Source organism: Pseudorca crassidens, chromosome 5 (assembly GCF_039906515.1).
Source record: "Pseudorca crassidens isolate mPseCra1 chromosome 5, mPseCra1.hap1, whole genome shotgun sequence".
NCBI lineage: Eukaryota > Metazoa > Chordata > Mammalia > Artiodactyla > Delphinidae > Pseudorca > Pseudorca crassidens.
In genome coordinates, this window is record NC_090300.1 from 144,023,786 (window position 1) to 144,047,376 (window position 23,591).

The 23,591-nt window shown below is 41.3% G+C and overlaps 1 protein-coding gene across 2 annotated transcripts in view; it reads right to left on the reverse strand.

The window, feature by feature from the left end:
• The window catches only part of DSCAM (DS cell adhesion molecule), a 754,308-nt gene that overhangs the window by 71,368 nt on the left and 659,349 nt on the right, over positions 1-23,591 (reverse strand). For both annotated transcript variants that reach the window (XM_067739530.1, XM_067739531.1), the window contains exon 20: positions 15,915-16,048. In XM_067739530.1, the coding sequence (XP_067595631.1) occupies positions 15,915-16,048 (134 nt within the window). The remainder of the gene's footprint in view (positions 1-15,914; positions 16,049-23,591) is intronic.

Here is a 23,591-nt window from a genome sequence, read left to right on the forward strand (position 1 = left end):
AAAGAGAATACAAAATTTAACACAGCATTCGTGAGCTACGGAACAACATCAAGCAGCTTAACATACGTGTAATTGGAATCACTAAAAGAGGCAGGATAGAAAAAACATTTGAAGAAATAGTGGCTGAAAATTTTCCAAATTTGATGAAAACTATAAACCCAGAAAACCAAAAATCTCAATAAAACCCAGCCACAAAAATATGAAGAAAACCACACCAAAGCACATCATAATCAAATTGCTCAAAACCAGTGATAGGGAGAAAATCTTACAAGTAGCCAGAGAAAAGACATATTATATATGCAGGCACAAAAATAAAGATGTCTCAGACTTCTTGTCAAAAACAATCCAAGTGCTATAGTCTGAATGTCCCCCCTAAATTCATATACTGAAACCACACTCCCAAGGTGTGGCTTTTGGGAGGTGAAGGGCACCCATGGGATCAGTGCCCTTATAAAAGAGGCCCAAGAGACCTCCCTTGCCCCCTTCTGCCATGTAAGGATACAATGAGGAATCTGCAACTGGGAAGAGGGCTCTTACCTACCATGATGGTACCATAATCTCAGATTTCTAGCCTTCAGAACTGTGAGAAATAAGCCTCTGTTGCTTAAAAGCACCCAATCTATGGCATTTTTGTCATAACAGCCCATGCTGACTAAGACACCAAGTAGGAAGACAGTGGAACAACAGTTTCAAAGTTTTGAAAGAAAAAAGTCAACCTAGAATTCTACATTCAACAAACATATTTTAAAATGAAAGAGAGTAAAAGACTTTTTCAAATATAGAAAAAGCTGAAAGAATTAATCATCGGCAGAGCCACACTACAAGAAATGTTAAAGAAAGTTCTTCAGGCAGAAGAAAAATGATACCAGGTAGAAATATAAGCTTACACAAAGGAATGTAACATACCAGAAATGGTAACAATGTAAATAAATACATATGATCTTTTATTATTTACATCTCATTAAAAGATAATTGATAATTAAAAGATAATAAAAATATAGTGTGGGGTCCATAAAATATATAAAAGTAAAATATATGAAAACAATTGCACAAATATTAGGAAGGGAAAAAAAATGGAAGCATGGTACTGTAAGGCTCTCAAACTGTATGTGAAGTACATAATATCACTTGAATGTAGAATGAAAAGGGATATGCATTAATCCCAAAGAAACCACTAAAGTTACAAAATAAGAGTAAAATAAAACTAATGAGACAACAGAAAATAAAATAGAATTATAAAAAATATTCAGTTGATCCAAAGAAGTCTAAAAAGGAGTAAGGAGGAAACAAATAGGACAATAAAAAAGTAGCAAGATTATAGATTTAAACCTACATCGATATACCTATAATTATTTTAAGTGTAAATGATCTAAAATCCTAATTAAAAGCAGAGATTTTGAGACTGGATATAAAAGTAATACCTAACTATATGCTGCCAACAAAAAATGCTTTTCAAATATAAAAATACAAGTAGGTCAAAAATAAAAGGACAGAAAATCTATCCCAGGCTAACACCAATCAAAAGAAAGTTGCAATGGCTATATTAGTATCAGACAAAGTAGATTTATGGGCAGAGAATATTACCAGTGATAAAGAAAGTAATTTTATAATGATAAAGGGATCAATTCATCAAGAGGACACAACAATCCTAAACATCTCTGAACTTAATAACAAAATAGCAGTCCAGGCAGACAAACACAGAAATTAGTACTGAGAAATGAGGTGCTGCTGTAATAAATACCTAAACATGTGGAAGTGGCTTTGAAATGGGTAGAGGCTGGAGGAGTTTTGAGGCTGATGATAGAACAAGCTGAGATTGCCATGAGGTGTTCGCCAAAGGTGATTCTGGTGAGAGCTCAGAAAGAAAAGAGGAGAGCTGAGGGAAAAGTCTCAGTCTTCTTAGAGAATACGCAAATAATAATGAGCAGAATGCTGGTAGAAATGCGGATGGTAAAGGCCATTTTAGTGAGGTCTCAGATGGAAATCAGGAACATGTTATTGGACAATGGAGAAAAGGCAATCCTTGTTACAAAGTGGCAAAGAACCTGGCTGAATTGTGGTCATGTTCTAGTATTTTGTGGAAGGTAGAACCTGCAAGTGATGAAATTGGATGTTTAGCAGAGGAGATGTCTTAACAAAGTGTTGGTTCCTACTGACAGTGGTAGTAAAGTTGAGAAGAGAGACATAAATTGAAGAAGGAATTGGTAACCCAAAAGGAACTAGAACTTAAAGATCTGGAAAATTCTCAGCCTATCCATATTGTAGGGAAACTAAAGTCCAGAGTAACTGACTCACTGAGGTCACTGTGCCAGACAAGGGTGATCAGAGACTCAAGCTCAGGGCTTCTGATTCAAGTCCAATGCTGCTTCCTCACACCCCATGCTGCCAATTGCAAGCAATCAAACACGTGAAGAGCTTACTTTTACCCTTGTGAGCTGTAAAGTAAACCTCATGTAGGTCACGAGGCTGCATAAGCTGCAGCCCCAGCTCTGCAATTAAACAGGGGACACAAGTGTTAATATACCTCCACATTGTCATAAAACCTATGCTCTCTCAACAAAATATAATATCAGAGAATTTCCCATTGTCAAATATTTAACATACAGATACCTAGTGCAGATGATTAAAGGGAGACTATGGGACCCTTGCACAGAGTGCTCAGATGTGCATACGTGCTAGGGTGCATCTGTGCATCTGTACTCCACTTGCCCCACTTTAGCCACCCAACCCCCATCCCCTTATGCATACCAGCCTGACTCCGCGATAGAAAATCATGGGGAACATTAATTCCTTTAGAAGTTCAGAGGGAATTTGACTTGTTTCCTGGAAAACCAAGAAGACAATCCCAAGACTATGTGTACTTGTGTTCTGTAATGTTCGAAGGCAATGTTGTTGCCAAATTAATTTTACAAAGCTTATGATGTGCAAATTATAACAATTGCGCTTACTGAACATTCAGCTTCAACAGAGCTTTAAAATATATTTACAAAATTTTCCATGAAGAGTGCAGAGTCCTTAGTTAAAGCTCAATCACTATCCTGTCTATAAGCTACAATTGGCCCTTATTTAGTTAGTTTTTACCTGAAACATACCTGAAAATTACCTGAAGCATAGCTAAAATCAATAAAACTATGATTTCTTATGCAACAATATCTGTTTCACCATTTACAGAGAAGACTAACCAAAAGTTGAAGTAAAAGAGGTTTATTTATAAAAACTTCCCCCAGTTGGAATGACCTTTCTCTAAGGATTAGGATAGAAAATTAGAGTCAAGCTATTCAGGGGTTCCTACTGGTTATTTGGGAAAATTGGTTGCACTGGTGCTGCCACTATGCTCCCCTGATGACTGCCATAAAATTGGGCACCAGTTTTTTGGTCTCAGTAGCAGGGCAAGAAGAAAATTGACTGAACAATTTAAATAATTGAAGAGTTGATTCGTTTTCTTTGTTATATATGTAACTGGATATTAAATGTGACTTTTCCTGTTATCATGAAGTTTTAGCAGTGTCCTTAAGAGGTGAGAATAGTCCCAAAGATGCCAGTACTTTCTTTCCTTACAAAAATGTGAGACCACCTATGCAGGGATTTCTGATTCTAATGTTCCGACCGTCACTTATCTCTGGGTCCCGTAAGAAGCTGAGTCAAGAATAGGATATTTTTGTTGAGAGATGTCTGTGTACATTCCCACCTATGGGCGGTAGGGGCCTTTGAACTCACCGTAGAGAGAGGTGAGTCACATTTGAGAAGGTTAAAGGCTAGCCCTGCTCAGGAAAGCAGAGAAGGCTGTGCTAGGACTAGCTGTCACTTGCAGGTGCTTGGTTAAGGATGCTCACACGTGGACGCTGTGAGGGAGAGCAAGGCTAGCTGTCTCCAGAGGGATGCCCACAGGTATGAGATGTCTCCAATAGAGGGGGGTACTGAAAATTATATAATATTTATTTTAAACAGCATTACTTATCCATAGATGGTGCAAAATTCAACCACTGCTAACAAATTCAAGAGGTGGCAACAGGTAAGAGAAAAAGAGCTAAATGGGAAAAAGGTTAATCAGAAACCCATTCAGGGTAGTGAAGCAAATCTATTTGTTTAAGCCCTTCTCAATGCTCAGCCAAACATGTTTGTTCTGGGAAAGAGGGAGGATGAGTATTACTTCCTTATGGAACATTTTCCTTAAAATTTTATATGATGTATAATAGCATTGATTATATTTACATTTCCTTAATTTTCTTTTTATTGGATACCAGATTTTCCAACACAAGGATTGAATCATGTTTAAACTGACTTGCCAATTTCTACCTGCATTCCATTGTGTGATATTACCTCCCCAATACTGGGAATCCTCAGTGAGAGGGATTGATTTTACTTCTGGATTTTTCCTGATACTTCAGCTAGGCTGATCCTTCAAAGGCTTTGAAGCATTAAATGAGCATGGAGGGATAGAATGGAAAATAGAATAGAAAATAACAAAGCAGAGCTACACTCTAAGGGCAACAAGATAGGAAATGGTAGCATAAAGAAAGACAAACTCCCAGTGTAGTTTCTCAGGGATGAATGAATCAAATTTGTCAAAAGGAGAAATTTATGGGGAGGGGGAGAAAGACACTTTTCTCTATATTTAAATATCTAAATATTTAATTTTCTTCTGGTAGATCTTTAACTCTCTAGTCTCATCATTTTCAGAGTCAGGACAGAGATATTAGCCATTCTAGAAGATTTTATTATTCCTACAATATGAATTAAGCTTGAATGGATTACTATAGTTGGGCTAAACCTTTGTTTTAAGGGAAGGCTTGTGTTACTTCATGACCTGTGGGAATACAAAACCAAGCAACATGAAGAAAGCTCTGATGCCAGGTATATGACTTGTGTATGCTTGGTTCTTGATGGGAAATTCTGCCCCACAGCTCATTTCTAATTCTGGTCAGTGCCAGCATGATGGAGCAGACAGGGCATTTGTGGATTGGGGTGGCCAATGTTCTGCGCCCATCATAAATTCCTGTTAGCCATTTGAGAAAAGGTTGTTCATTCTCATCTAAAAAGTATTTAAACATGCTGATTCTATCAGAATCCAGAGTTAACTGACATTGATTGTTAATTAATCACTCTTCAGTTGCAATCCTCCAAGTGGCAGCCGAGTTATGTATTTCTTGGTCCATCAGAGATTGTTGAATAAGAAGAACAGGGTTGTTCTCTTTAGCTGGTGTCACGGAACAGGGACAGTCCATAGTTTTCTTGAGGAAAGACTTCAGTATTCTTTCAAGACACACACTTAAATTATAAAATGTGTAAGTAGTTTATCTATTGAGCTAAATATCGTACTTCAAATCAAATGTTCATGGGTCTTTGCTCTGGGAGGTAGTTGGGGTATTGCCAACACCATTGCACTGGAAGTGTGGAGGCTGATGTGATTAGAAATATGTGTACGATGAGGCTTGACACCAGGTACAGGACATCTGGGGCCAGTCATACAAGCTCGCTGGACTACAGATCTTTCCTTTGGGCTGTGCAGATGCTCTTAATACCATGCCTAGTAATAATAAAAGCTCATAAATAGTTGCTGAGTTTGAATTCATAGACATTTATTGAATTCAATTCCATTGTATAGATTATAAGGTAAGTTTGCTCGTCAAGGAAGGAGTTATAACCATGGTTTGGCAAACGGAGGAAAAATTAAAATAAGGCAACTGACAAATTCCTACTAAAATCTAGAAATAAAATCATTTGAATTCCCTTCCTAAAACTATCCCTGTCATAGCCAAGGACATGAATTCACATTTGTAAAATGCCTAGGAAAATAAATGGGAACTTCATGCATTTGTTTTAAAAAAAATTTATAGCAAGTTTTTACAAGGCTTCTGACATGCTTGCCTCCCTAAAATTGTACCCAGAGTGGAAAATACAGCTAACGATATTCACCTTTCGACACCCAAGCCAGAGAGCTCACATTTCCAGTGTTCTGCCTTTCTGTGTTATGGCTTTAGGTCTGGGGGGTGGAGTCATGCATTTCTGAGGAACTCAATAGTATCCTCCTCAAAATGATGTGAAGGTTGCTTAGGTTAGTCTTATCCTAGTGCTTTAATATCACCCCATGAAAAGGCGAGGAACAGCATCTTCCAGTCCTACTTTCACTCCAGAATTATTGTCTTGGGATGCTGGTGTATTGTTTTTCCTTTCATGCCTAAGATACTTTTTAACCAGTAAATAAGATAAAATTAGCCACAATGAGCTACTTTAAATGCTCTTTAGTAATTTCTATAAAACTGGATGTTTACCCAATAGTGGCTGAATCCATTTTCAAATCTCTTACACTATTTAGCTGAACAGATGGACTTGTAAAGCCTTCTTTAATCCCCTCAATCAGGTGTTATATTTTCCCTTTGTTTATATGTCCCTTAGGGTCCTTATCATTATTGCCCTTTGGATTAGTCTCCATGTAATCGTTTTTTTCTCATTTCTTTTCTGTGGTTGATTTCTAATTACATGCCTGTGTGGTCAGAAAAGATGTTTGAAATAATTCCCATACTCTTAAATATGTTGAGGCTTGCTTTGTGTCCTAGTATGGGGTCAATCCTAGAGTGCCCTTTGGATTATAATCTTGTATGTTCTTACCATCACTCCCCCATGGATGCTTCAGGCTCTCTGAGTGGGCCTTGCCTCACCCTCCGCCCTCCACTTATCCCCCAGGGATCCTAGGCTAGAACGTTGCAGGGTCGGGACCCACTAACCACTCTTTGGAATGGACTGAGGAAATGTCTGTTGTCTTAGTGACTTTAATAATGACCTATAATTTATTTGAGCACAACAGAAAAATGCGTGTAGAGGATGACTATGGAGTCACAGGCTGCTCAGATCAAATTATTCAGCATTTCTGATGGATATAAACAGAATTCCACTTTAAAAAATTTCAAGTAAGTTTTTAATGAAACACTAATTCTATCAAAGAAATATGGTACTTGAAAAAGTTTTAACATCTAATTATTAACATACTATTTTTTTAAAAAAATTGAATGCTATGATTTCAGAGATAGAATGTTCACAGCAGTGATTAAAAAAACCTCCAAAGCAGAATAAACAAAATGATAGCTCTTTTAATTATAGGGCAATGACTCTTTCAGAGCATGTAAAATCTTTCTGTTTAGTGGCAGAGAAGGAGCCTCAGTTACATGAAGAATAAACAGTTAGCTGGATCAATTTAAGATTTACCTCTTTTAAGATTTCTATGTATAATACATTTTGATCTGATTTCCATTTTATTTCATTATTTTCATCTCTAGAAGAAGATAATACAGCACAAAGATCTTCCTAATGAATAGACTAAGATGGCCAGCTCTCATAGAAATAATAGCATATTAAAGCTACTTGTTTTATCTTAGTCAATTTTGGTGGTTTCCTCTGTACTTTACCAAGATCACTCTATCGGCTATTATATAAATGGCTATGGGCTACTTTTAAGAAAGACTTCCAAATATAAAATATTTTAATTTGGGTCTCCCAAATATAAAAATTATTGTTATAATGTTCTGCAAGTGAATTAAAGTTGATATGCAGAAAAGGCATGAAAGAAACTAGTTTCTCCATGCTATTGTTTAGAATCAGGGCATTGTCCCAATAGACAGACTGACATTACAGGATGCTTATATTTTCCACTCTCTTTCAAACAAAATCACCTCCATTTAGCACAGTTTTGTCTTATCCTTTCCCTGTTGTCATACCATCTGCCATACAAATGATCTCTCTGTAAAAAGGCTTTATTAATTTAACTTGATTGCTATCAGCTATTCAACAAATTTTGCACAAAAGAACTGGTTAGCATTACATAACTTCTCACAATATAAGAAAGAAATTGTGAGAAAGGCTGTTCTAGGTAATAAATGTAATAGAGGTATAATATATAGTTTTGGGAAAAAAATAGCTATTCTTACTTCTTAATTGAAAACGATCTGAAGCCATTTATTTCCTTAAATAGTACCCCATGTCTGTATCAGACCAAGTCAAAAAGATGATATGTTTTCAAAGCTGGACTCTTCCAAAAACTCCAAAAGCTAGTTGATCAAAAGGGCATTTTTGGGCTTCCCTGGTGGCGCAGTGGTTGAGAGTCCGCCTGCCGATGCAGGGGACACGGGTTCGTGCCCCGGTCCGGGAGGATCCCACATGCCGCGGAGCGGCTAGGCCTGTGAGCCATGGCTGCTGAGCCTGCGCGTCCAGAGCCTGTGCTCTGCAACGGGAGAGGCCACAACAGTGAGAGACCCGCGTATTCCAAAAAAAAAAAAAAAAAAAGGGCATTTTCATCTGTGGCTACTTTGGAAGCAGTGGAGAAGTTTACACCGCTGTCTAGTCAGAATGAATGGCAGTTCAAAGCCAAGTTGAGCAGGCAATCTTGTGAGACTGGGCTTGAAGGGTGATTTTTAGGGCTTGTTTCTGTACAGAAATTCCATTTGAATAAATGATTCTGCTTCCCTTTGTTCAATAAAGTCCAAAATCGGGCTCAGGATTTTAAAGGCCAAGCTTTCTCCCAACCTTAGCATAGGGGTCACCTGCATTTTGACCTATTATAGCAACTGGACAGCTTCACTTTATGCCCAATGATACTGAAGCACCACAGATGATGATTTAAAAAAAATTAAAATATGGACTTAACAGAAATATTGAGCAGTTATTGGCTGGTTCATTGAGGATAGATAAAGAACTAGATTATTGTTCTTCATCTTTTTAAAGAACTAGATTATAAAAGATAGCATGTACTTCCCCTCACTCCCCCAAAGAGTTGGAGTCTAATAAATATATGTAAATTGCAGCACAAAAAATTTAAAGCAGATTTAGAACATATTTCATCAGAACTGGCCATGAAATACTGAGATATTTCTAAGGAAGTTCAAGAATATATTGATACTTCCCCAGAAATTTTATAAAACCAGAGTTGGTTTTCATATGCTTAGCTGTAGGTCTGTCTCAAGGAAACTTTTCTAGATTTCTCCCAGTCATATGATACGATGCTGAGTGCTAGAGTAGAGCTCAGTTAATCTCAAGAGCATAGAGAGCCTAATGCATGCCTGTCACACAGAGGTGCCCAAAAAAGATCTGCTGACATGTGATTAATTGCGTATATGTATGTGAAACATGACTGTGTATTCTTTGGATGACTTTTGGCAACTCCATAATTTACAGCTTTGCCATTACAGAATAAAGAGGTCCAGCAATAAGTCATTTAGCTGGAACTGTGGCAGAATGATTTCCATGTCAGTGATTCAAAAGCACAGGCATTTTATCTAAATCCTTAGGGGATGGAAAGCATCCCAAAGTATATAACACACTTTTCTTGCCTTATTAAGTAGAAACTTCATTATACAGTTTAACCTCTATTGGTTGACTCATAGCCATCATCCATAAAATTTAATTCAATATAGCATTTGCTGAACATCTACTATGTCACCATAATACCGGGGTTTCCAAAGGTATAATAGTAACTAACTGTGGTTCATGTACTTAAGAAACTGACGTGCCACTGCGGGGGCTCAGCTATGCCCCCCTCCAAAAGTGATGCAAGAGATTATGGTTACATCAAAGAGAGGTTAAAAATCAGTGCTGGGGATGCTGAGGCGAGATGGGGCCAGCTTCCCCGGGGAAGGCAGTAGGCTGTTAGGGTGAAGAGCCTGGTTCCTGAGCTCAGACCCCTGTGGGCTACAGACCCTGTCTTTACCTTGCTAAGCTGCGTGGTCCTGGGCAGGCTGCACAGTCTCCATGTCAGCACCAGTACAGAGAAGAGAATAAAAACAACCCCTCTTGCATAAGGTAATCATCAGAATTAACTGATGAAAGCAGTATTTTTAAAAATGTGGTCCATAGAAGCAATTTAGTGGGCCTGGAAATCATTTAAAAAATAAAAGAAGAGAAAAAAATCCAATATAACAGAAAATATCAGAGTGCATCATGTGTAGTAAGTGAAGTTTTGTTTACAAGGCTTTTGCTGTGTGTGTGTACTGGAGTGTGATCATGAAATATATTTCCAATTGTGAGTCATGAAAAAACAAGTTTGGAAACTATAAGCATAAAGCATTTAACACAGAGCAGCTAGAATATGGCAAGTGCTCAACAATGTTAGAATAAATAAGTTGAGCCTTAAGAATAAACATTATTACATGGGAGGATGAGAGGGAAAAGACAAGGAGGAGGAGGACCTAATACACACACACAATACACACACACAACACACACACACACAGGAGACACAGTGTGGCTTAGATTTTGGATGGAGGAAGGTTAGTAGAATAGGAGACAGCCATTGGAGCTGGGTTATGGAAATCTGCACAGGTCATCTTGAGAATTCTGAACATTTTTTAGGTAAAAAGGGAGAAGTTATCCAAGAAATTTGCACAAGGGCATGACATGATCGGACAAAGAATTTGGAAGAATAATTATGACAGTGATGCAGACAGTGGAAGGGAATGGATATGGGTAGTTTGGTTTCCCAAGCAAGGACTTGAACCAAGGCAACGGTGGTGGGAGTGAAAGGAAGGGAGAGGATTAGAAAGATGTTGTGGAGAAAGACTCTTCATGACACAATGTCACTCTGCAGGTGCTATTTCCCTTGGTCATAAAACCCTCTCATCAGGTACAATTCTTCCCCTCCTGCAAGCCAGGGCTGTATATATGTCCTAAGTAACAGTCTCTGACCTGATTATTTGAGTAACACCCTCCTACCTGACTCCTGTGTCATCCAGTGCTGTCCATGCCACTGTTGTGTCATTTGCCATGCCACACAGAGCAGTGACCATCTCTAGTATTTTCTGCCCTCCCTAGAACTAGGAACTTCTCAAAGAAAGACACTCTATCCTTTGTCATTGCAGTCCCTTGGTTATATTAGAGTTGTTCTCCAAACATTCTGGTTTGCCTGTTTTCTCAGTATGTGTTCAGATTGTATTCCTGGTTCCCTTGTGGTTGAGTGAGGCTATGTGATGGATTCTAGCCATTGATTTGTGCTGGAGCATTTAATGCCTATGTCAGACTCTCCAGAGATTTATTTCCCTCTGCCATAAAACCCATATGGGTCCTTCCTGGAGTGAAGATAACATGGATCAGAGCTACCACCAACTCACAATGAACATGAATGTGAAAGAAAAATAAAGCTGTTATTGGTGGAAATTATTGATATTTTTAGGCATGCTTGTTACACAGCATAACTCAGCTTCTCCTGACTAATACACCTCCAACTCTGGCTCAGCCCTTGGCACAAGGTAGCCCTCTACAGAAATTTGCTGGGTAAATGAAGAAATGATTTGGAAACAAATCAGATAATGAGTGGAAAGGGAGAACAGGAGTCAAAGTTAATCTAAGGCTTAGCTTTGTCTAAGGTAATGATTAGCTTAGTCAAAGGTAATGATTAGCTTAGTTGAGAAACAGGAACAGAAGGGGGGGGCAAGAATGAATTTGGTTCTGGACATGTTGGATGTGGTGGGGTCTCCAAGAAGACATGGATAGTAGGAAGTTGACAATATAGGACTGATTGGTTCTCTAAGATTGTCAGGGTTAGAGATAAACATTTTGAACCCCTTAACTTCAGATGATGGTTAAATTATGAGAATAGATTCAATTATTCAGGGAGATAGTAAAGAATATGAAAAGAAGGTAGAGTATTGAAAAATGCCTACCTTTAAGGGTGGGGTGTTGAGGGAGAGGGAGAACAAAGGAGAAAGAATAAAAGGATAATGGAAGCTAAGAAAAACAAATTTTAAAAACAAATAACTATATAATAGCTTGTGATGCTACAACTTAAAATAGGAAGAGCATTACTTCTTCCTAAGAGGCAATGGAATTTTACAACCAGGAGGCCCATGGTTACTTCTGAGAGAGGAACAATCAATATTATGATGAGCATCATTATAAATTCAGGTGGTCACATTAGATACTACTTCCCTGATTCTGTTATTGCACCATTTTTTGACTTGAGATTCCTGAATATTTGTGGTTCTCTAAAGCCACTCTGTCTTGTCCTCAGCCCCACTATAGCTTTAGGGAATGCAGTCTAGGGAGGGTTGGGAGGCAAACACACACCTGCTACCTTGGCTTGAATGTTGTCTGGACCTGGTAGAGGCTACTTTCTTTGCTTCCTAGAAGACTTGCTTAATTCTGAGTTGTGGGCTCCACTGTGGAGAGGTAGTTGCTATGAGTCTCATTTGCTCATTCAGCAGCATCTACTGGGCTCTACTTTGTGCAGGAACTGGCTAACATTATCTTCTGAAACTGGACTAACTGAGGTGGATCATAGCTCACTGATATAATTTTTTAGACCTTCTGATTTTTATTCTTCATTAATGAGAAGTTTGTGCTATCTAATTTCACATTTCTATGTCCACCAGCTTAGCCTTGGAGAACAGACAATTTCTACCTCCTAGTGCTTATGTAATATATAACATTTTTCACAGTCTGCTTTTAAGTAGGGAGGGTCGTTAGAGAGGAAATCCAGGTTAACTACTTTCTACCTGGGACCTTACAAGGCTAGCTCATTACTTTGGATTTCCATTGCTTCTCATAGTGTATGAATTGATCATCCAAACCATTATATACTAAAAGTAATAGCCATGGTTCCAAAAATTATATGATGAATTCCTTAATCAAACAGATTTGAGGTTTTGCTCTGACTGGGAAGGTTGATGTCTCTTTGCTTTAGCTGGTCCCTCACAGTGAGATTAATGTTTACCAAGCACCACTTTTAGACAACCAGCCTTGAGACAAATTTCCAGTTTCTTGTCTGGCAACATACAAAGTTTCATATGCTGATGACTTTTACTAAACTGACCTGAGGGAACACCGTGAAACAAATGCCTATAATCAGACAATGCATCGTACATATTAGAGAAAAGAGCCTGTGTCTTTTAACGAGGCACTTTCACAAGGAAGGGGCATGAATTGAGGATCTTGAGAGAAAATTTACATCAGCAAGGAGGTTAGCCGAGGGACTCTCATAAAGAAGATTAAATTACGGAGTATACTGTGTCCTAATTTATCTTCCCATGTTCTACATTCGACTATGAAGTCATTTCAAAGGAAAAAAAATTCAGATACACGAGCAGGAAAAATACACAGAACTAGGACTGCCCTCTGGTGTTTCTTTCGATACATTGGCAGAAAAGTAAAAGCCTCAGAAATTTGATAGCATCGTTTTCTGACTTAAAATTAAATCGCAGACACTAGAGATGGGAAAAATTCCCCCTTTCCAGTAACTTATAGTTCCTTATTCATTCCACGGGAAAAAAACAGAATAGTAGATGGAATTTTTTAAGTCTTCACCTCTGAAGACACGTGCATTAGTTCTCTCTCATCTTTACTTGCAATGGCATTATTTTATTTTAAAAATAGGTATCATATGAGAAGTCTCTGTACCTCACACTCAATTTTGCTGTCAACCTAAAACTGCTCTAAAAAATAAAGTCTATTAAAAATAGGCCTCGTGGTCTTAAGTGATATTTGAAATAGATGAATAGCAATGTGGTTCTAGAGATGGAAGAAAACTGATTCTGGTTCACTTCATGTTATTGAGGACAGCTCTGGAGTTCTGGGTCCTCTCTGCAAAGCTTAATAAGTGGTGCTTCCTGGGAGACCACAGGCACCTTGTGATAATCATATTTCTAGATTCACAATGTTTTTTTAATATGGTTAAAGACCACACAGAAACACCTGCTAGTGGTTGTAAGACATCAAGGAGGTGAGAAATTCAGTTATTTCCCACCTTTTCTGGTTAGTTTGATCTCGCTAAGGTATTTTTTGAAAGGCTCTTGTTGAGAAGGTCCTGGATAGTTCAGTCCCATTATTCTAGGCAGGGAGAGACTGGAAATCCCTTGGGAAATTATTTATATTCCATCCTACAGAGTGTTCGATGGATACTGTGTTTGGGATAGTAACTCCTCCTTTTTTATAGGACTTAATTCGTAGGCTGGGAGGATGGAGAGTAATATAGCACCCACGATCCACAAACGCGGGCTCGCTCCTCTAAGCCTCAGTCACTCAGGACTAATTACAAATAAGCCAGGTTGGGGCTTTTAGTTTAGAGATAAAGAGCTGATTGGGAAGACAGAATGAGGGTGAGCTGCCGGTGTTCCCTGCTGGCTCTCTCTAGCTCGTTGGAGTCAAAAGAGCAATTGGGAGTCCTACAGCAAATCAAGAAATGAATGAATTAATACAAATAAAGAAGCCCTTCATATTCGAGTGAAATATGGGCACATTTTCAGCAATAATTTTGTCTCTCTTTGCTGAATGTGGTGGTATGTCAGGGCTGATGCCCAAAGGATCAGAACCTGCACAGGGTCCTCAGTGAATGGCCTCTGAGTAGAGGGCCACCTACCGTGTCCTCTACACTGCTCTGCATCTCTGGACTTTGATGGTGGGATCTGATGGTAGGATTCAGCAGGTGAGAGTTAACAGCATGTTTGAAACCAGATAAGGAACTCACACAAGTTCTAAAACCCATATCTAAGCATATTACCTCTAAGTCTTTACTTCAACTCCAGAGGTGCTGCTGTTGACATATAAACAGCAGAACACACAACTTGATATTTTTCAGAGATGGAGGCCCAGCTGTGAGCCACACTCCTGCTCTCCCCCTGTCTCCCCACTGTTAATCATCCTCAGTGTCTATAGTGCCACTGGGCCTCTGGGTCCCCTACAGACTCTAGACTTGGGAAAGCATGTCATTTTAATTAAAAAGTAATTACTAAATTAGTTCAGGAATGTTATTCAACCTTAAAAAGGAAGGAAATTCAGACACATGCTACAACATACATGCACCCTGAACATATTATGCTCAGTGAAAAAAGCCAAGCACAGAAAGATAACACTGTCTTATTCCGGTGATATCTATGAAATTCCTAGAATAGTCAAATTCACTGAGACAGAAAGGAGAAGGGTGGTTGCCAGGGGCTGGGGGAGGGAGAATGGGAGGTAGTGTTTCATGGGCACAGAGTTTCAGTTTTCCAAGAAAAGAGCTCTGGAGATGGATGGTGGTGATGGTCTCACAACAATGTGAATGGAGTTAATGCCACTGAATTGAACACTTAAAAATGCTACCTTTTATGTTTTGATATTTTACCACAATAAAACCAAAATTAATTTGTGTATTCACTCCACAAACAGTGAATGGCTATGCATGTCATGCACTGTGCCGGGAGCTGGGAGATGGAAAGATGGATTGGACACAGCGCCTACCTCAGAAAATGTCATAAACATTTCTATGAAGACGTCATAAATTTCATGAACCATTTTTTGTTTTCTTTGAAATTTCCCCTTTGGATACACACATTCTTCTGTTTAAGAAACACTCTAACTCTGTAAGTATCATTCAGTGGTGTTAATACTAATGACAGCAAACCCCATATTTTGAAATATTAAGTACCCTACCTTTTAATTCCTTCACAATGAATTAAGCTGACTGTTGTACTTGTGAGGGTCATAGAGTCTTGTTAAAGTTCTTCATTTCTAGCATAACAAGGGTTTTCTGGCTGCTGGGTCTCAGTGGGCGATGGGCAGGGAAGGAGGACGGGGTCAGGGTGTGCGAGGGAGGCAGATGAAGCATGAAGTGAATTGAAGGATGAGCCCAACAGCAAAATCAATAGGTGGTGTCCACTGACAATCAATTAAGGCCTCTGGGTTTTGATTTTGATAAGCCGGCTGGCAGTGTTTGTGGGAACTCACCCAATAAACAATCATTCCAGACAACTGTGTCCCTTAGAAGGATTCAGAAGTGTATTTTCCAGTGAGGTGGTAATGAGGACCTTGCTTTGTATGTGCAGACAGCAGGGAGAAGAATAAAACCACTGGGGAAACCCAAGGAGGTGGGAAACAAAGGAAGGAGAATGTCTCAAGCGAGCGCCCATGGCTCGTTTCTGGAAGATGCTTGAAAGGCACTGGGTGATTTACCAACTTACTGTGGGGTAGGGGTGGGAGCAGAACACCGTGTACTTTCGGATGATGCCATTCAGTTTGAGAGGGGGGAGCCAGGACACAAAGACCATGGAGGCTGAGGCCGCAGCCGCCTTGACTCCTGCGGGGGGACCTGGAACTGGAAAAGCAGAAAGTTTAGTGACAGAACGATGGAGCTTCCCTCCCCGCCACTCCAGACCCACCACCCCACAGGACACCGCTGGGCCCTGCCACTCTCTCTTCCCAGCTCTTCAGGAGTCAGGGATGCGGGCTGAATTGTGTCCCTCCAAACCCAGGCCAACTACAGATTGGCACTTGCCATCTGCCTCTGCAAGGATTAAATCATGAACTGCTGCAGCCGCTGACCTTCAACATCTACTGAAAGGAGTTCAGGGTGGACATCAGGAATGAGGCCCTCTGTGCTCTGGGAAAAACTGGCAGAACAGGCCTTCAGACAGATAGATATTTTTAGGAGAAGATTTTATGAGCCCGATTCTTGCATCTCCTCGTATCTAGAAAAGCACTAAAATCATTAATGGTGACACCTGTTCCTCATGACTAGCAGGAAGCTTCTGCCAAAACGTGTGCTTGACTGCATGTACCCCCTTCACTGAAATCATATGTAACACTGACCTTCCCCACTACCTCTATGGAGAAGTTTCTCAGAGCTATCTTAAATTCTGTCTCCCAGGCTATAGTCCTTATTTTGCCCCAAATAAAACTTAACTCACAACTCTCATGTTGTGCATTTTTTTTCAGTCAACACCCACTTGTTGAAGCCCTAACCCTACCATGCCAGAATGTGACCTTATCTGGAGATGGAATATTTCAAGAGAAAATCAAGTTAAAATGGGGTCATTTGGGTGAGCCCTGACCAGCATGGCTGGTGTCCTTGTAAAAAAAAAGGGAGGTGTGGACACAGAGATATACATGGAGGCAAGACAATGTGAAGACACAGGGAGAAGATGCCCATCTACAAGCCAGGGATCGATTCTCCCTCACAGTCCTTGGAAAGAACCGACCCTGCCCACCCCTTGATCTTGGACTTCTTGCCTCCAGAAACCTGAGACAGCACATTCCTGTTGTTGGTCCCCCAGGCTGTGGGACTTTGTTACAGCCACCCTGGGGGCTGACACAGTGTCTCTCTGACCAGTGACCTAGGAGCTCCACTGAGCCATGTTCTTGGGCATATCCCCTAAGAACCCACTTTAGCAAGTATCCTGCTCAGTCAGTTTAGCCAGAATCTCCACAATATCTTGTCACCTTTGATATTGATCAAAGTCCTCACTCTCTGTCATCACCAGGTAATCTCTGATCCTCCTCACCTGCCTTTTGCAAAACTCCTGTGAAGCCAATTTAGCCAGAATGCCCCTCACCCCTGATGTTTCCTCTTAGCAATTTTTTCACCCAATGACCCCTCTTCCTCCCCTTCACTCCTTGGCTATAAATTCCCACTTTTCCTTGTTGTATTCAAAGCTGAATCCAATCTCCCTCCCCTACTGCAAAGCACTATTGTGGTCATGCCTTCACCTATCAAATCGTTCCCCTGAATGAAGCCTGCCTTGCTGTTCCTTAACCAGTGTCATGAATGGTTGTTTCTGTGACAGAACTAACACAATCAGCTCAAGTCCCTATTTTCCCGGGAGCCTTCTCTGTGCTTTTCAGTCCCTGATGACTTCCTGTCTCTGACTAGTAGAGAATTTAGCTTCTGGGTCATTCTTTTTTCTGCTACAGTGTTTGGCTTTGAACAGGCTTGGGGCGTACCTCTTGCCTCCTGAGTTAGGAATGAGGGCGAATTACCTCAGTCATCAGAGATCACCCTTCTGTGCCCAAAACACTTCGTGATGACACCTCTATTTGGCTCAGGAGAGGCTCAGAAGCAGTTTTTATGAGTATGAATTTTTGTGTCAAAGATTCACAGTTTATACAGACAACAAACTCCCCTCTGTAAATCATCTAAGAATGCAGAAAAGGGTGTTGATGACATGAAGCTTAATATGAGAAGTGAGATTGAACATAAGTGCCCTTCCCTCCACCCTTTTGTTTTCCAGGTTGAAGAGGGAGAATGAGGTGAGGTGGGTAGAACATGGGATAAAGAGGAAAGAGTGTTAAATCTGCTGTGAGAGAAACCACGAGGTTATTGCTTTCCTCCTCATTGTTTTAACTTTTCATGTAGAGAGAGGTTCCCCCCTTGATGGAGACCTTGAAATTCAAACCAGTAAGGTCCCCTGTGAGCCCCTGGAGGAAGCTTTGAGTTCCTTCCTTCTCCAAAAACAACCTAACTTCAGAGTAAATATTTTTGGAGTTGAATGTGTATCTCATAATTGTCACCTTCTAGGTGACAATTCTAGGTCAAATTATGCTCAAATTTTGACCTTGACTCTTCTAGGTCAAAACAACAAAGCCAACAACTCTGGCAAGAGTTAACGGGGGTTGGACACAGTCATCATTTGAAAATATAAAATCTTGGGATCAGTTTTTTGTATAGTTTTTTTTGCGGTACACAGGCTTCTCACTGCTGTGGCCTCTCCCGTTGCGGAGCACAGGCTCCGGACGCGCAGGCTCAGCGGCCATGGCTCACGGGCCCAGCCGCTCCGCGGCATGTGGGATCCTCCAGGACCGGGGCATGAACCCGCATCCCCTGTATTGGCAGGTGGACTCTCAACCACTGCGCCACCAGGGAAGCCCTGGGATCAGTTTTTGACAAGTTCCACCAAAAGCAAAAGGTCTAGAGAAAGGAACACATAGGAGTGATGAAGCTTGGATTAATAGGTCCTTGGGAACAAGGTACCTTTGTCCTGAATATGCTTAGTTTTCTACTGGTGAGGGCAATCACCAAGACATCTACAACCTGGTTCAGAGCCGCAGGGGCTCCTCCTGAACGCCAAGGGTAGAGCGTACACATGCTTAATATTCCCACGCTAATGGATGCCCCCAGATTGGCCAGAACCCCCATATCTTCCGTAAAGCAAACCACGCAGCTGGCATCCACCAGGCACTCCCTCTGGCCAGCGTCCTTCTAGGACCCCACGTACATTGGCAACAACCCCTTGGCTGGCTGCTCATCAGGAGTGTCAGGTTTGTTTCCACCCTGCTGGTGACAATTGTATTTGTCAAGGTAATGCAGTTTAATTTATGGAAACTGATGAAATATGAGTGCACAAAGAAAGCTGTTTTTAGGACAATTGATGGGACTTTGGAAAAGCTTTCTGAAGGTAAGTTTAAAAAAAAAAGAAGCCTCAATTAGGTTTGGGCAAGACTAATGAGAAGAACAGGTCACATGGCAAAAAAAATCAAGGCAAACAGATAAAAAGAAATTAAAAATCAGATTATTGGCCAATGACAATACATGTTTACTCCACGATCAAGAAATTAAAGTGGAAATTACAGATGATCCATGATGAATACAGTTCAAAGAATGAAAAATGACATAGAACTCTAATCTCTTCATCCCAAACTAAAGAAATGAGTCTGGATTATTTGATTAGACAATGATTATATAATAAATGTGTATTTATATGTTTTAAGTTAAACTACAATGTTTGAGTTCTGTCTCTTGGTCACTGTAAAATGTAGTGATTCCTTCTTTAGTAGATTATTTCCATTAACTTGCCTGGATCACGTCAGATCAAAGGGTTTTTCACTGCACTTACTACCTAAACCCCCATGTGGTTCCTCATACACTGATTTATGATCCATCTTGTACAATCTTTCCTTGTAGCGTTATTAGAATTTTGCACAAGAAAATAATAAATATACAGAAACTGAGGCACAAAATATTGGAGAAAGATTTTCAGGATTTCTGAGCCAATATTTTACGAATGAGAATTTAAAATTTTAGTTCTGGTTTGGATTACACCACAATGGTTAAAGGTGTGGGCTTTGCAGCCTCCACTGCTGGCTTTTCTCCAACTTTATCACTTGGTTCTGTGTCCTGGGCAAGTTCAGAAGTTCTCTAATAAGTCTTAGTTCCCTCATCTATGAAGCCAGAACAATAACTATACCAAGTTATTATTTTACTGTTAAGATTATGAAAGAGAATTCATGTGAAGAATTAATATGAGTCCTGTATATACGAGTCCTGTAATATAATACACACTGAATAAACTCTAGCTATCATTTGTATCATCGCCATTTCTTTATTGTACATATTGCTAAAGGATTCTGGCCTTTACTTTGTAACTCAGTGTTGAATTATAAACACCAAAAGTTGAGAGGGGCAGGAGACAGAGATGGCTTAGGAGGGTGTGTCTGGGACATAGTTGGTTAAGACGCACTCCTAGTCATCAGGTTACATTTTGGTAATCTGCTTTTTTCTTATGAAGATACAGGTAAGCTTAAGTAGCCTTCATGAATTTCTGGCCATCGTTGAGTGAACTTATGGCTCCAGGTTTGACTGGTTGAAGTTAAGAATGCAGCGGCTGAGGACCATCTCTTCTGCATTCTCCCACGTGCTCCCCTGTGCACGCAGATGCTCTCAGAGCTCCCGTGTCGGATGGCCCCGGCATCTCGGCTCTGACTCACGCACCTTAGACCTATCCTGTTCAAAGCAGGGCTCATCACCTTCTCTCCCAAGCCTCCCTCCTCCCGTCCCCTATTGCAGCAAACGGCACAGCCACATCCTTGGTCGCAAGAGCCAGAACCTAGAATTCTCTTCCCTTCTCGTTGCCTCTCGGTGGATGTGTAAGGTTGGTGTGTGCTTTAGACCTCCACGTGGACGTGTCAGGTCAGTGGCTGGATTCTCTTCCTGGCTCTGTGTCACTGCACAGCACTGGAGCCCTTTTTAGGTCCCTGGATGTGGCGTGCGTCTCCCACATCAGGTCATTGACACATGATGACTGACAGCCTTGGGTTCCTCCTGCCTGGAATTGTTCCCCACCCTCCACCTTGTCCTCGGCAACTCTAACTCATCTCAGCTTCTGCTAGTGCTTGCTTTCTTGAGAAAACCTTCTCTGTCACTAGCCTAGGTGAGGTTTGTGACAACTTCAGGACGGGTTGTCTCTGAAGACGCTTCTTCATGGCACTCGTCATAACCCACTCAGGAGTGATTGGTAAATATCTGTCTCCCCCACCAGCCTGCGAGCCCCACCTGTCCTGTTCTCTGCTGTGTCTCCAGTACCCGGGCCAGTATCTGGGGCATACTAGGTCCTCCAAGCAGACTTTCTAAATGAGCTCAGTGTGGCAGGCAGGATTCTAAGATGGTGCCCAAGATTCTCGCCCTCTGATATCCACACCTGTACAACTACTTCCCCTTGAATGTGGGTGGTACTTGTCACTATGATGGAGCACTCTCAAAATCAGGTTACATTGTGTGCAAAGGTGAAGGGATTTTGCAGACATAATTAAGGACCCAATCAGCTGACTTTAAGTTACTCGAAAGGAGAGTAACTTGGGTGGGCCCAACCTAATCAGATGAGCCTCTTAAAAGAGGGTCTAGAAGTCAGAGAGGGATTTGGAGTAGCAGAGACAGGCTCCTGTTGGTGATGAAGAGGTCAACTGTCCTGCTACGACCACACGACCATGTGATCCTGCTGGGGCCATGTGACAGGGATTGGGGAGTGGCCTCTGGGGGCTGAGGAGATGGTCTCAGCCCTAAGGGAATTGGGTCCTGCTGACTGCCAGTGAGCTCGGGTGAGGATCCCACCTCAGATGAGACCCCAGGCCCAGCCAACACTGTGATTTCAGCCTGTGAGACCCTGAGCAGGGGCCTGGCTAACCTGTCCCTGGACTTCTGACCCCAGGAAATGGTCAGATAATGAATTTGTATTGTTTTAAGGTGCTAAGTTTGTGATGATTTGCTACACAGCATAGAGAATGGGTCCACACAGTCAAGCCACCTAAGAGTGTATCTTAATGTGAAACATCAACCTTATTGTTCTGTAAAAATATTGCCTCAATCTGAAATGAGACAAAGGTCTAATAAGTACCTCACAGACACTCTGGTCAGCTTAGTTTTGTCATCATCATTCTTCTGGTCTTAGAGATCAGCCACAGGCAGGGGTACGTGTGTGTGTGGTTTGTGGCTTGTGTGGTGTGTGTAGTGTACGTGGTGTGTGTTTTGTGCGATGTGTGTGTGACGTGTGTGTAGAGTATGTCTGCATGTGTAGCGTGCGTGGTGTGTGTGTGGTATGTGTGAGTGTGTGTATAGTGTGTGCGTGTGCATGTGTGGTTTGTGGTGTGTATGTGATGTCTGTGCTGTGTGTGGTGTGGTACACACATCAGTGTGTGTGTATGTGTGACCCGCCGTGACAGCCAGGTCCACCTGAGCCCCAGGCTCCGCAGTGGCTTTTCTGAGCCGTGAGCAGATGACATGATGCTGCAGGGACACCTTCACAATAGCAGTTGTCGTCATGGCCAAGCAATGCATGAGGCCCCTTTTCGCTTCTGGTTTCCATCAGGCTCCAGTATGTCTGGCCTTTGCACCCATTACAGCAGTGGTTTCCAAACACTCTTCAAAGTGGACAAATCCTTTTAAGTGTCATGTGGGAGACCCATGCATAACACAGTGGAAGTGGAGTGGCTCCTTCTGAAGCAGAGCTGGGAGGGAGTCCTTCAGGGGCCCTCCCCATTACCACTGGGCATCTCTGAAGCCCCCCTAGGAGCCCTTGGACTTCCTAGGAACCTGTGTGAGAATCACTGCAGCAGAGGAAGCTTTGACATCCACGTGGTGGAAGGCCTCCCAGGACATCCTGGTCTGTGGTGTTGCCGGTGTATCCGTTACTGCACAGAGCACATCACAACCCTGCCAAATGCTGCAGGACTCTGGAATCCTAAGCAGTATTGATACCGATTAACTGACAGGCTTTCTCATGGCACACAAAGCCTTCAGTGTCTCCTGAAGGGCAGCACTGCTGGTGGTCAGGCAAATACACACACGCGCGCACACACACACACACACACACACACACACACAAAGAGTCCATCACCTTTAAGGTGAACCAGGGTGCAGTTACACTATCACCTGAGAACACACCATCCATGCCTTCAAGAGGATGTATGGCTCAAGATATGGCTGGCCAGAGGAATCAAATATCCTGATGTCTGTTTATTTTTCTCTTGCTCTGAGCTCCACTTTCAGATGTCCTGCTAAACAGATCATTAACCATGGCAGAGAGGGACCAAAGATCACATATTACGGCTCCTGCTGGACTTCTTCCCACAGAGCTATGTGGCTTTGTGATGTATTCAGTAAATATTTGCACTTAAACACAACCGTCGCCATTTAGATATATGTAATGTTTTCTTTTGTGGAAAAGGATCAGGGCTGAAACTACCTTCTGCCAGCAGGACGAAATAACAATTGGAAAAATAATAAATTACATTTGTGTGTGTTCTCTTCCCCATGGCTTGGCTCAGATTATATTCTCAGCAAATAAAATGGTAGCAGGATTTCACAAACGTTTTAGAATTCAGAATTAGCTGTCCTGTGTTCAAAAACAAAAAGCTTGATTGGCAAATAATCTTTTGTAGTCTTGCAGCAATAAAAAATGTGCAAGTTCTCAATGATTGAGCAGTCCTGGGAAGAGGACCTGAGATGTCAGTTGTTCTTACGGACCCTGAGAATACCTCTGTGGACCCACAACTATACTGATGGAACTGAGACTATGGACCCAATAGTATGTCCAAGGATCTATATCAGAGATCTATATCAAGATCTCCATATTCTTGGAGAATATGTCCAA